This window comes from Chiloscyllium plagiosum, unplaced genomic scaffold, assembly GCF_037043375.1.
Source record: "Chiloscyllium plagiosum isolate Xiang-an unplaced genomic scaffold, Cpla_swu_hap1 HiC_scaffold_25, whole genome shotgun sequence".
NCBI classification, from domain to species: Eukaryota; Metazoa; Chordata; class Chondrichthyes; order Orectolobiformes; family Hemiscylliidae; genus Chiloscyllium; species Chiloscyllium plagiosum.
In genome coordinates, this window is record NW_028270163.1 from 22779765 (window position 1) to 22795250 (window position 15486).

The window sequence follows — 15486 nt, forward strand, 5'->3', positions numbered from 1 at the left end:
TGTGTGCCCACCAAAGTATTAACTGAATGTAAGACTCTTTGTATCCATATACATCATGGTGTAGGTTTTGAGAACAGGGTTCCCATTTCTTAAAGGGAAAGATAGAATGCAGTGCTATGGCATACATTCATGACCAGATATTCATAAACCTTTAAGAAGATACATGAGATCATGTTCTGGTATGAAGGCACCCACCTCACCTTTTGTCACTCTCTCTCCTAATTGGAGTCAGGGTAGTCAATCAGCTTTGTATATGTAATGCACAGTAACATCAGCAAGCACTTGTTTAAAGGAAAAACAATCTTAACTTTATGTATCAGCAGATAACTGACAAAGAATCACAGGCAGTCAAACTTCTTCTTACCTTAGAAGCCAGATTATTTATGTAAGTCTGCATTATAGTAGCCATCTAAACATTAGTTTTGCAAAAGCTTTGAGACATCTGATTCATCAAGAACCTGAATTACTGTTGTATGGGCTAACATACAGAAAGCCACAAAGCACATCAGAGGTGAAGAGGCTACACAGAGCAACAAGGAATTTCTAACTGCTGCTATCTTCTGTCCTCAGGTTGCTTCACAAGAAAGCACAAATTTAAATGGTTTAAATACACAACTTGCTACCTCACACTTTTGACCTTTTATTCAACTCTGGAATCATCAGTAGGACTGAAACAGCCAAGAGGCTATATACAAATGATTTGTAAAATTAAACAGTCCAAAAGGATGATCCCAATTTGCAAGAACAGCTAGAATGAACTATTTGTTGATCTTAACTATGGAAATAAAGCCAAAAGTCCAGAGTGGAAAATACAATCACCTTATTTGCATATAATTCGATAGATAACATTCTAAATGACGAGCTCTCATAAATACCTGTAATATCTTTGAGTCAGTCTTCTTCTTGAAGAGATTCTTAGAAATGTGCACTTGTTTATTTTCTAGTTGCCTGATGCATGCTTCTAGGGCTGTTTCCTTTACCTTTCCTTTGTGCATTCTGCTTTTTTTATCTTGTTTTATCTCTCTGTGTGTTTCTTTGTGCATTTTTTTTTCCATTTCTTTCTTTATCTTTTCCACTGTTTTCAGCTTTGTCGTGGTGCCTATTTTCTTTCATTTTTTTTTATGGTAAAGATAATTGTATCAAAAAATACATCTTACTGCCATTCAGTTAGCTCAAAGAAAAATGTGTTTTCAGGCCAATCCCAATTTGTCCAAAGATTGCTTAGCCACTGGATGTTGTTCTGGTAAGCTTAGGAAAAGCTCCAGATCAATATTCCCAATTTTTACCAACAGAATAAAACGAAACTAGCAGATACTTGATGCTAGCTGTTAACAACCCTTACATGGGCATCCTTTGCGATAACAGAATTAATAACAAGTGAGTAAAAAGGAATAGAAAAGACCATTTGACCCATCAATGTTCTTCTTCTAGTACTCTGATTTTCTGAAAACATTTGCTATCCCATTGCGATTTTGTGCCTTATTTTTAGAAGCAGCTTTTAAAGAAGAAGCTGGTCTTGGGAGTTGATGTGGACAAATGGGGCTAGAACTGGCTACAGTTTTGACTTGAAAACAGGCCCCAACACATATCTAGCAAATACAGTTAACTTATTGAGCTGGAGGATGTCCATGCAAATAATGGAATAGGTTTTTTTCTTCTAGAACATAGTATTAGCCTTAAATATTCCCAGATCAAGTTTGGTAGAGCCAGTTCAAGACAAACTTCTTGAGCTACCAAACTTCAGAACTGCAACATACAAATCAGTCATTTCGATCAAAGATTATTACATTGGCTTTGGCCTATATTGTCCAGAATTTAGGAGATTAACAGGTATTCTCATTGAAATGTAACTTAGCAGGGTAGATGCTGAAAGGCTGTTTTCTCCCATTTAGAGAATCTGGAACTAGGTGTCATCATCTCAGGATAAGGGGACAGTCATTTAAGACTGAAATGAAGGAGACATTCCTTCACTCAAAGGTTTGTCAATCTTTGGAACTGTATATCCCAGTTGCTTCATTGATTATATCCAAGACTGAGATAGATTTTTGGGAAATAAACAAGTCAAGAAATGATGGGAATCAAGCAGGAAAGTGAAGTTGAAAATGATGTTCAGACGAGCTCAAGTTGAATGGAGAGCAGGTCTGATGGGCTATATGACTTACTCTTGGTCCTATTACTTATGCCCTTATATTTACACTGGAATGAATTTTTACTTTTACATCACACACCATTCTACTCTCTGACTGAAATGAATAATTTGGGTGCAGTTTTGTGCACATCAAAAGCATCAAAGCTTATTTTACACTCTATATTTACACTCAACATAGAGAGGACAACTATCCCATCAGTTAGATTCAAACCCACTAAAAGAGATGAATTAACAAATCTATAAATCATATTTTACTCTATTTTCTGTAACTCCACTTATGAAGAGATACATTTAATAATAAACTGGTTGTTGGATGAACAAGTGCAACTGATCTCAGGGGAGTTGGTGGCATAGTGGCAAGATTGCTCGACTACTAAGCCACTGTCCTAAACCTAATCCCACCATAATAATTTGATTTCAGTTAGTAAATCTGGAATTGTAAACAAACCTCATTAATGATAACCATGAAACTATTGTTGTAAAATCCCAAAAGGTTCACTAAGATCCTTTTTGGAAAGGAAACCTGCCCTCCTTATTGGTATGGCCTCTTTATATCTTCAACCACAGTGTGGTAGTTTACCCTTAATTGTCCTCTGAAGCACTCACTTGGTTCAAGGGGCAGTTAGGAATGGACAACAAATTCTGACCTTGCCAATGACACCCTTGCCAATGAAATTGTCCCTAATTCAATTTTGTACCAGAGGTGGAGGTAGCTTATAAGGTACGAAAGGATCCTAATTATTTTGCAGATTTCAAAAGCAAGATGCAAGTGATGCAAGTTGTAAATACAACTGCTAAAGAACTGAGCATATTCCAATATATATCAGCTACCATTACCATCTAGAAGCAAAAGGGGAGCAGATACATGAGAAAACCACCACCTGCAGCCTGCTGACCAAGCCACTCACCATGTTAACTTGGAAACACATTGCTGTTCCTTCAGTGCTGTTGAGTCAAATTCTCCCTAATGGCATTGTGAGTTTATTGCCTGCAGCACATGGACTGCAGTGACTCAAGAGGGAAGCTCACCAGTTCCTACTCAAAGGCATCTAGGAAAGGACAATAAATGCAGGTCCAACCAGTGACACTTACATCCTATGAATGAATAAAAAGGTTTTTTGAAAGTTCTCCTTGGTGTCAACATATGTTGTACACAGGTCATCAACGCTAAGTCAAAACTGCTTCCTGAAGATGTGAAACGCGAATCAGAATCGACCTGATGTAAGAACTGGCATTCACCTGTTCATCCTCCCAACTGAAAGCATACCTGACACAACTGCCCTCCCATGGTGGGTTCAGGGCTGCCCATGACAAGTTTCAAGTTCCTCTATATTAGGCTTCAGGATTTCATTTGGTGGGTTTCAAGGTCCCCCCGGTAGGGTTCAGGGTCTCCCACTGTGAGTTTCAAGGATTCCCACTTTGGATTTGAGTTGGGTTACAACTCATCTGTTTTGGTGCTGAGGTGTCATTTTTATATGTTTTGTACGTGGGCAAATGTGTGATGTAAATAAGGCCTGAAATAATCTTGAATAACTTGGAATAAATATTGTGATCAATACTTACCCTCAGATTAAAATAAACCAAAAGGGTTTTTAATTTAAATAGTAATCTCTGATTTTAAAGTGTAATGTTTTATATTCCAATATTGCCAGTATTCTTGTAGCAGTAATTCTGCAAAGAATATGAACCTCTATGGAAATAAAATGGCTGAGCCCTACAAAAGCTCCAGACTTGCCCTCATTCTCCACAGCGCACTACAAAGGAGATGCACTGTAGCAGATGCAGAGAAAATGCAAATCTAAACTTTTCTAACTTCCAGAGGGAAGACTTTAGTTTCCCAAGTCTCCACAGCATGCACAACAGATTAAATTTTATGTTTCTTAAATTTTACCCTAGTTGTCAATCTGTCAAATTGCTTTCAAAATGATTTTACACAATTATGTTAATTTCATAATTGCAGTAACAGTCTAGCTGTTATATTTTGGAATTCAAAACCCCAAAACTATTTTTTTAAGTCTTTTAAAACTCTTTTTTCTGAACCAAATTAAAATTGGATAAAAATTTCTATTCCACCAGATTTGGTGGTAGTCTATTCAAATAATGCTTGGCTTTGTTCTTTGTTACTGACTGAGCAAAATAAGCAAATACAAAACAACTTTGCAGGCGTTTGTACCAATTATCCACCTGATCTTGGCGGGAAAGCAGCACAGTCGGGTCCTCAAATAACTCAATGATCTCAAGATACCTCATAAACGATCATTAAAATTGTTTTTTTGTTTCAAAATTAACATCTCATCATTCTTCATCGGAGCACCTCATTACAAAGTAGATTCCCAATTTACTTACAAAATACACAACAAAAGTGAAATTGCTAAGAAAGGCAGATAAGGGATAACTGACAGAAATGTTTATAGTAAATATATCTGAACAGGCGTAAGCACAGTTAATGATACCTGTAACTTTGTGATTTCATCAAAAATGCATTGGATGGCTAGTTTATCCCTTGTAAACTCCTTTCCCAGATAGGCCCAATGGCGTGACACAAGCATGCAGTTTTGGAGAGAGTTCTGATCTAGAAAGCCTAATGGAACAAAAAATTAATTCGGCATTTTTAAATGTAAAGAAAGCACTAATATTAAGATTGTATAGTTCTGATGGAAGGTAGTCAACCTGAAACATTAACTCTGTTACACTCAAATGCTGCCTGACCTGCTGAGTATTTTCAAAATCTTCTGTTTCCATTTCATACTTCCAGCATTTGCAGTTTCTACATTTCCATTTATCCAGATCTAAACTTTCGTTAGATTTTAAACAGTGAAATTGGATTGGTATGCCTGGAGTTCAGAGAATTCCCAGACTAACTGATTATGAGTTTTTGTGAAAATTAATTTGACATCTGAAAATGGCAGTTTCAGATAACTTACAGTTATCATGTAAGGGTCAGAAATGGTTAAAGCCAAATAGAACTTTAAGCACTGCCCAAAGATGACAAAGTCAAATGGACTCAGACAGGAGAACAGCTTTGGATCTTGAAGGATTAAGATTTAACATTGAGGTTTCCTTCACAGTTTCAATAACTATGTCCATCATTTCAATGTAATTAAGAGCTAGTTGCTATCTTGGAAGAAACCATTCATGTTTAAGACATGAGCCTCTTCTCATTAGTCTACTGAGTTTTCCTCCACTGCACTGACCAAGAGAGGGCCTATAGATCCCCACCAAGAGAGAGTTTGGTGGCAGCCAAACTGCAAGATTGATCTTACAGCAGGGTGAACTGTGGTAAGGATTTATCTCACAGCAGTAGTGACCAATCTGTTCTCTGGATGGCAATACTCTGAAGATGAGCAATGATGAAGATCTACCCTCCTTCATGATTCATAAGTAAATAACAATACCAGATATTTGGCTGCTGCAGCCATGGTTACATTAAAGTGCACTGGAGATTTAATATTCCAATCCAGCCTCATTGATATTCAAACTACTTGATCTCAGATGTTGAGCTGTCTTCATTTTTCTGTCATGGCAGTTAAAGCTCAATGGTATTCAATTCAGTGAGCAAGCAAAATAATAGCTAACTGCAAAATCATATCTAAAAATCATCAGAAACATAGCAGGAGTCTGAAAACAAAAGGAGTATGAAGTGCAATATAAAACACTGGCCAATAGAAAGCACATTCTTTAGAGGAAAATGTAGTTTTTAGCAGGGAATAGGCAAACCTCCTTCCCTGTAATAAGACTATAAGATAGAGGAGTAAGATTAGGCTATTTGACCCATTGAGTCTGGTCCACCATTCAATAATGGCTGATATGTTTCTCGACCCAATTTTCTTGCCTTCTTCCTGTAACCCTTGATCCCCTTACCAATCAAGAACTTATTCATCTCTGCCTTAAACACACTGAATGAGTTTGGCCTCCACAGCCCTCTGCAGCAATGAGTTCCACAGATTAGTACTCTTTGACTGAAGAAAATCCTTCTCATCTCAGTTCTAAAGGGTGGTCTCTTCACACTGAGGCTGTGCCCTTACTGCTCCATGTCCACTGTATCAAGACCTCTCAATATTTTGTAAGTTTCAATCAGATCCCCCTTCACCCTTCTAAACTCCATCGATTACAGATCCAGAATATTCGGCCACTCCTCATATGATAAGCCCTTCATCCCCTGAATCATCCTCCAGATCCCCCTCAAGGTTAGCATATTGTTCCTTAAATAGGGAGCACAAAACTGTTCATAATATTCGAAATGCAATTTGATCAGAGTTTTATACAGCCTCAGCAATATATCTCTACTCTTTTATTCTAGTCCTCTTAAAATGAATGCTAACATTGCATTTGTCTTCCTAACCACCAACTGAACCTGTATAAGAGAATCCTGAAATAAGTCTCCTACGTCCCCTCATACTTTAGATTTCTGGAGCCTTTCTCCATTTAGAAAATAGTCCATGCCTTTATCTTCCTACCAAACTGCATAACCTCACGCTTTCCCACATTGTATTCCATCTGCCACTTCTTTACCCACACTCCAAGCTTATCTAAGTCTGTCTGCAGGCTCCCTGTTTCCTCAATACTACCTGTCCCTCCACCAATTTTTGTAACATCTGCAAACTTAGCAACAATGCTCTCAGTTCCTTCATCCAGCTTGTTAATATATAATGTGGATAATTGTGGTCCCAACATGGGCATCTATAGAACTCCATCAGTCAACTGCTGCCATCCTGAAAAAGACCCCTTTATTCTGACTCTCTACTTTCTGCCAGTCAGCCAATCCTCTGTCCATGCCAGTTCCTAGTCTAACACCATAGGCTCTAATGCTATTTAGCAGCCTCCCTTGCAGTACCTTGTCAAAGGCCTTCTGGAAATCCAAATAAATCACGTCCACTGGCTCTTCTTTGTCCAACTTGCTCATCACCTCCTCAAAGTCTTAACTTTCTATTCCTTCAATCTCCAAATATTTATAGGGTAGCATTGGCCAAGTGGTATTGGCACTAGACTATTAATCTAGCGACCTAGAAAATGCTCTCGGGACCTTGGTTCAAATCCCACCAGGGCAGATGGTAAAGTTTGCATTCAATAATAATCTAAAAATATGAGTCTAATGATGCCAATTGCTCATATGGTTCACTAATGTCATTCAGGAAAGGAAACTGATGTTCTTACCTGGTTTGGCTGACAAGTGACTTCAACTTAATTGCCCTCTGTGATGGGCTATAAATGCTGGTCTAGCCAATGACAGCCACATTCATGATTTTTTTAAAATCTAGGTTCCCCTTCAATGCAGATATTCTATTTACCTCAACTACTCAACTCAAGTTTGAATTTGGCCAAAGTGCAATGGCAAAACAGGGATTCTAATTTCCCAACATGTCAGTAATTATAGAGAGGTATGTAGTGTATCTGAGTAGAAAAGATATTCTACAACTGTAAAATTTTTCAGGGAATCTCACTCTCTTGTTTTAAGGTATTTGCTGTATTTTGAGTGAGCTATGGTTAAGGGCACAGATTTCCATGAGGGAAATTGTATTAATATGGCAGGAATATGCTGTAATTTATTGTTCACACAGTCATGATTTTACAGTTAGCATTATGTCCTAAACATATTATTCGACCTGATAGAGGTGGTGAAATATTTACCCATAACATACATATTGAAACCTCAATGTAAATGTAAACATATATTTCACTTATGCACTTTTGGAGAAGATTTGTAGCTTAGGTTGTGGATCAGGTTGTAAGTTTGCTCGCTGAGCTGGTAGATTTGTTCTCAGATGTTTCGTCATCATGCTAGGTTACATCATCAGCTAGCCACCAAAAGACATGACTTACTATCACTAGTATCCTTACACACAGACAAAGAGGGACAGCAGTTAGACTGGGACAATACATCAATCCTGGTTCAGGCTAAACAAAGACACAAACAGGAATTCCTAGAGGCCTAGAGCAAATAACCTATTTGGGGTTTTGACAGAAAAATAAATCAGCCCTCACCAAGAACATATTTTGCCAGATGAATAGGAAGACAGCGGATGAAGTCCTTATGATATGTGACTCCTGAAGTAGCCTCAAAAGGTGAAGTTATACGTATCGGTATTGGAGGTTCAACAATAACAGGTGACTCATTAGCTATTCTCGAGGACACTATTTGCTTCTTCTTTGTCTTCTTGCTCTTCAACTGAAGACCAAGTCTTGATGCTGCAACTAAAATATATCTTTGAACTCATTTGTGCAAAACCAGTTTATATTAACAGGAAAATTTGACATTATATATTATAATAAGCTTCTAACACATTATAGTACAAATACAAATGTTTTCAAAGGTTTTATTCCTATTCAGTAATTAATGCCATCTGTTAAATCTAAACAAACAATTTGAGAACACAATGAATATATTTGTGTTAGAACCTTTGGAGTGGTGTCCCTTTAAGAATTCAACATGCAAATTAGCCAAGTATCGAATATTATTGCATCATCACAATATTCAATTAATATCATAGTGATATAATCACTGTCTGATTTCAGTTCTCTTCTGTGTTTTCAGCCCATTGCTTGGTGCTCCTTTCTAAATTTTGGCTTTAAACTAGTTTTAGGGTATGTCCTGCTGGCTCTGCCCAGACACGGAAGGAGAGAAATGCCTGACATAAAGCCCCTGATACCTTCAAGGAGCAGGCAATTGAACTGACAGGAAAGCTCGAGCAATGTGTCTCTGCTGAACAGATTGGATGTCTCTGGTCATCAAGCAAGAAAACACCAATCTGCTACTCCCAGTTACACATCAAGTACCAATGACCTAATAACATGTTGGGGAAGGGAGTGGCTTGAACACTGAAATATCTGCACAGACGCTGGTATGCTGTCACCAAGTCACTCTTTATTTACTTGTGCACCGTACACTAGCTGCGGCCAGCCAGCTCAGAGTCAAAGAGGCATTTGATAGAGAAAGCCTTTTTTTAAAATCAAATATGCTTTGTAAGTGATAAATTGAAAGTATAAGAAAGGCAGATATTCTCCCATTTTTAAAAAAAGAACAGATCTCCTTATAGTCTTCATAAAATTCCAAAGGATGTGAGGGGGGGGGAGGTTCTTGTGGTGCAACGATAGTGTCCCTATCTCGAGGCTACATGATTCAGGTACAAGAACCATCTGTCTCAGGTGTGTGTCATAAAATGTTCAAACAGATTGACAACGTCTAAGCTAAAATCCAAACCTATGTTCTTTACAACAAGGAGTTCTCAGATCACACTGGACTGAAAACAGAAGCATGGCTTCTTTTCCTTTTGCTTTGTAGTCCCTTTTTGAGATACCTGCACAGGGGCTGGTATCCTGTCACTGAGTCACCCTTTACTTACTTATGCAGAGTACACTAGCTGTGACCAGCCAGCTCAGAGCCACGCCCTTGGGCTGAAGAGATTCTAACCCCGGTGGTTATATTTTTTTTGTTTTTCTTTTCTTGTCGCTTTTTCTGTTAGTTTTTCTTAATACCCCTGCACTACTACCATACAGCAGTAGTGCTTATTTATGTTGTGTGTGTGTGTGTGTGTGTGTGTGTATGTGTTTGTGTGTGTCCCCGCATGCGTGTGTGTGCGTGTGTGAGTGTATGTCTGTAGGTCGAAGACACAGTGAAGAACACCAGGTATAAATAACTTTATTAATATTCTACCACCAGGAAAAACACGCATGTGGCCAAGGAACCAGTGACAAGCAGAACCTCATAGAGGCAATCCCCTGTTTTTTTTAATATGCCCTAAACAGGCTACACTTTTGCAACTTTATTTTTGGCAAGTTTATGACCAAATCAGCTAACAATTATTTTCTAAACAGAGCTTATCGTTGTTCCAAGTGCCATTGGATATCAGCACATGAAGTTAAGTCACACAATTAGGAACACCTGCAATGACTTAGTTCGTTAGTCGCTGGAAAGTTGATGGAGGATTTCTTTAGCCAAATGGCATCACTCTGCATTGGAAAAGGCCAACTGTGTGAAAAAGACTTTTTTTTTAGTTCAGAGAGGTAAAGGTGAAATAACTCCACAGAGACCGTTATCCCATCACCCAGTCACCCTTTATTTACATGTGAAGATCCTTTGACATTGGTCCAGCTCCCTCAGAGCCAGCTCCCAGAGTGAACAGGATATCTGACACTCCTGTTCTTTTTTTTCTTCTGTGAAAGACACAAGGTGCACAAGTCTGTATTCAGTTTCCACCACCAGGAAGAAAAGAAACACCCGAGTGGCCTGTGACCAGCAGTGCCCTTCACATCAAAGGGCAGTGCTGTGTAATCAAAACAGTGAAGGGGAGGGTAGGGATTAAATCAAAATAGAGTTGGACGGGGAAATAATACACTACATTCCCTGCGGCGACCACCTCTCCCTGAACAACTCCACGGTGTTGGTGGCCACCGCGTGCTCCTTCTCCAGGGACACCTGGGCTCTAACATAACCGCGGAAGAGGGGCAGCAATCCCCTGTATATTGGTCAGCCAGGAGTCCTGAATTGGCCCTGGTTAAGAACCCCAGTCAAGGATCTCATAGTCAACAAGATTCACCTGGTTCTAATCACTATAAATATGATCAAAGCTTTGTGTTTTTTTTATACAGGCTCTGCTTTCCCTTCTCAAGTCAGAACCATAGAGTCATAGAGTTGTACAGCACGGACACAGAACCTTCAGTCCAACTCGTCCATGCCAACCAGATATAGCAACCCAGTTTAGTCCCATCTGCAAATACCATATCCCTCAAACCCTTCCTATTCATATACCTATCCAGATGCCTTTTAAATATTGCAATTGCACCAGCCTCCACCACATCCTCTGGCAGCTCATTCCATAAACGTACCACGCTCTGCATGAAAAAGTTGCCCCTTAGGTCTCTTTTATATCTTTCTCCTCTCACCCTAAACCTATGCCCTCTAGTTCTGGACTCCCCCACCCCAGGGAAAAGACTTTGTCTATTTATCCTATCCATGCCCCTCCTGATTTTATACACCTCTATAAGGTACCCTTCAGCCTCCAACGCTCCAGGGAAAACAGCCCCAGCCCTATTCAAAAACAGAAAAGGACCTAATCTCCAAGCCTGTCTCTGCCAGCCCCTCCCAACATACCTCTTAAGAGGAACAGTCAAGAACCTCAAAGAATGTACCATCATGTTCATTCTGGTCTTCACCATTGCACAAAACTCCCCTCAGTGGACAATCTGTCTAGAGTAAATTCAAGATCACGTTCTGCTGAAGGTAGCTCTGACACTGTCTAAACTCGAGAGGAGGTAGAAATGGCCTGGGGCTCTGACATGACTGCTGGGGAATAAGCACCTTGCAGAGCCCAGTACAGATGATGAGCCTCTGGACTCAGACATTAATGAGCAGTCAGAGATACATAGTCAGGCAGGGGAAGATCTGGCAGAAGTGTCAGAGATCATGTACAAAGCGGAGTCAAGGGAATTCATGTCTGTCCAGGTTCAGTCTGTTGTTGTAGCTGAGGAAGGTGAGTGCATGGTTGCCTTCATGGAACAGGTCATTGGCGCTGTATGGCAGAACAGTCAGTGTCTGTCAGGTAAAGGCAGGACCTTCAATCAATCACTTGAACCAGGGATATATTCATTCACTGGCTGGGTAAAAGAGGCCAAGAGACTTTGACTACCCTTCAAGTGCGCCATCTCCTCAAGGGGTGAGGAAGATGTCATTGTGCGCAAGCAAGAAGGAGAACCAACAGGCATGCACCTCAGGTTTATCATCTCAGGACACTCTTGAGGTGCCCTGCCACACCACTTCCCTGCTGCCAGAAACACAAGAATGTCTAAGTGAGGAGGTCGAACCTCTGCGCCCTATAGGCCTCAAACCAACTGAGAACCGCTATTAAATTCATCTGAGGCAAACCCAGTAGGCTTCCTCAGGCTTGTCTGTGGCTGGCAAGGTCATACAGAGACATGGCTGTCTGAAAAGTAAGAATAACCAACACTGAAGTCACTTTGAATGAACAAGTCTCAACCTTCTGTACAACCCAATATTTGACATAAATTATAATTTATATTGACAGTTCTACAGTCTCATTCAATTTATCAAGGTTACTGTTGATAGGTGTTCCAAAGAAGAGTCATACTGGCCTTGAAACATTAATTTTTTTCCATCTCTGAAGATGTTGTCAGACCTGCTGAGTTTCTTCAACACTTTCTGTTTTTATTTTTGACTATTTATGTTTTCTTTGTAGACTATCCAGAGGGACTCTGCTCACTGCACTCACTCCCATATGCATCAAATGGAACTCTGTAAAGATCACTGAAGCTGTTATTCCCTCCTACCCTCTTCAAGGAAAATAACTTCTGAAAAGCATGAACTTGGGCTTCGGGAATCAATTCATTACATCTCTGTAATAATGGATGCCGCTTGAAAACTGAAGTTTTAATCATCTAAGGGCAGCGCCCACATAATGCTACATAACCCCATTCTGATGCTCAGGTTAGAAAACTGAACAGGAGGTAATTGGTGCAAGGGGGAATGAATCCACTTGCACTTAATGGTGAACAAACCACCTTAATTTTTAGTTTTTGAAGTAAGCATTCCTTTGAGGGCCGGAACATCTCTGACTCATTATTGGCTCATGGGTGTGATTGCCCACATATGCCTCAGACCTAGTAGCTAGCTGGTTTTCACAGACCTGTCTGCCTCAATGTAGTATGGCCCTGGCTTCTTCAGCACACTCGCCATTAGCATTGGCTCCCTCCGCACCTCTGGCAAACTGACCTTCTTCTAAACTCTCTCCCTGTCATTGATCTGGGCTAATCCTATCACAGGCTATCACAGTGAACAATTTTGGAGATGCTGTGGGTGAGCACTAGGCTCCTCCTGTTGATGCCTGGGCAGCACTGCAGCATGTTCGTTATCAGTGTGAGAGTTACACACTGGAGGCATTAGCCACACCACCTACAAGTCACCTGTGGATACTCACTGTCTCCTTCCTGCCCCATCTCTAGTAATGCCCCTGTGGGAAATCATAGAATCCCTACAGTGTGGAAGCAGGCTATTCAGCCCACCAAGTCCACACCAACCCTTCAAACAGCATCTCACCCAGACCCTATTCCTGTAACCCTGCATTTCCTTTGGCCAACCCATCTCTTGACATTAATGGCAATTTATGATGGCCAATTCACCAAATCTGCACATGTTTAGACTGTGGGAGGAAACCAAAGCACCTGGAGGAAACCCTTGCAGTCATGGAAGAATGTGAAAACTCCACACAGTCACCCAAGGCTGGAATCAAACCTGGGTCCCTGGCGCTGTGAGGCAGCAGTGCTAACCACTGACACACGATGCTGCCCATGAAAAGTATGAGCTAGTGCTGAACATGGCTGAGATGCCACACCAAGTTAGCAATTTGCTCTGTCAGAATGTCAGATCATGACATTTAATGTACTGGTGACATCAGTTCAACAATAAGTGTTGATTATTAAGTGCTAATGTTCTCCCTTAGTTATCATAGAATCCCTACAGTATGGAAACAGGCCATTTGGCCCAACAAGTTCACACAGACCCTCTGAAGAGTAGCCCACACAGACCTATTCCCCTACATTTCTCCCTCACTAATGCACCTAACCTACACATCACTGAACACAATGGGCAATTTAGGATGGCCAATTTGCCTAATCTACACATCCTTGGATTGTGGGAGAAAACCCACGCAGACACGGGGAGAATGTGCAAAGTCCACGGACAATCGCCCAAAGGTGGGATCGAACCCAGGTTCCTGGCCCTGGGAGGCAGCAGTGCTAATCACTGAGCCACCATGCCACCCTCAGTTATGGGCTCTCTTCTCATGCAATGAGAAATGGTAAACATTTAATAAGTGAATTAGGTGCCGAGGGTGGAGGGTCAACCTTTGAAGAGGGTGACTGTAAGTGGTTGCAGCGATGGGATATCAGACTGCCAGCGAGTGTATGTGTGGTGTGCTGAGGCTGAGGTTTGAGGAGGAAGCTAGAGAGAAGGTGTATTGGTCAGAGGAATGTGGCTCAGGTGGCAGCTCAGGATGTGAGGGGTAGAGAGCTGCCAGCTGAGACACTCACCTTGCCAGACTTGATGATGTCGATGAACTTTTCCAGAAACAGATCAAGGTCCTCAACACCACTCATCTCTGGCTGCTCACAGCCTCACCAACCTGAAGCTGCACATGCTCAATGAAGCTGACTCGCCCCCTCCTGCCATTATCCTGGCTTCTCCCTAGCCCCTTACTGCTTAAATCCAGGGATGGTTCTATGATTAGTAAAGCAGCCTTTCCACGCCTTGCTGTTTTCTCCCTCAACCAGATGTTTTCCGCCAAACAGGATTCCCACTGCCAGGATTCCTTTTCAATACAGATCTTTAATTGCTGCATTGACTACGTCATCCCACTGGCCCTCCCTAATTGGTTAGGAAACCCACAGGTAAGTCCTGATTATTTTATTCAGATGAAGAATGTGTTACATAAATCAGGAGTTAGCTCCTGCCATTCTACCAGGCACAAAAGTGGTAAAACTCCACCAGTACTTTCTACTTTAATGATAACTCTTATTGTCAAACACTAAGCTCTAAATGCTGTTAAGTGCAAAATTCTACTCCTAACCAAAGCAAACCCAGTGGTGGATCTCTGAAACTCAACCTCAGCAACAGCAATATTGGTGACATTTTCCGCATTGGGATGCACCGCATTTTTCAGATCTCATTCTCTAACCATTCTTACCAGTCTTGTCTTCCGGTCGATACAACAGGCTCGATGGAAGCATTTCAAGTGTGACTTCTGAATACTCAGGCCAGATTTCAGTCAGCTGCTCCAGTTCAGGATGTTCATCCGTCCGAAAGGTAGAATTCGATTCATGCAGCAAGTTATCATCTTCATCTTTCTCTTCACCTGAAACACGAAGAAGTCACTGTTATAATACAGGAAAGACAGCTGCCAATTTGTGTCCAGGAAGATCATACAAATAGCAATGTGAGAATGAACCAGATAAATTGTTTCTTTAATTTAGTGATGGTGGTTGGGAGATAAATATTGGACATATTTACATACTAATGCCCTGTTCTTTTTCAAAAGTGCCATGGATCCTCTTGAGGAAAAAAATACAAAATATGTTTACCATTTCTTCTGAACAAAGGCACATCCAGCAGAATGGCACCTCTTCAGTACTATACTAGAGTAGTTTTAAGCCCAAGGTTTTTTTTAATCAATTGAACCACAGTTAGTATCTTTTGGCGGTTAATGGGAAATTATATTCAGGTCAGGTGTATATATCCCATTACATCATCTCCCTCTTTCTTCACCTTCTGAATGTATTTGTGCTAAAATGGTCCAAAGACTATAATGTTGCAAATGTGCAGATAGGTTTTT

General features: G+C 40.6%; 1 protein-coding gene across 1 annotated transcript in view; it reads right to left on the minus strand.

Moving 5' to 3' along the window:
• Positions 1 to 15486, minus strand: part of fbxw10 (F-box and WD repeat domain containing 10) — a 64795-nt gene that overhangs the window by 38325 nt on the left and 10984 nt on the right. Inside the window, 3 exon segments of the mRNA XM_043715223.2 lie at positions 4603 to 4730; positions 8132 to 8341; positions 14842 to 15009. Coding sequence (XP_043571158.2) covers positions 4603 to 4730; positions 8132 to 8341; positions 14842 to 15009 — 506 coding nt within the window.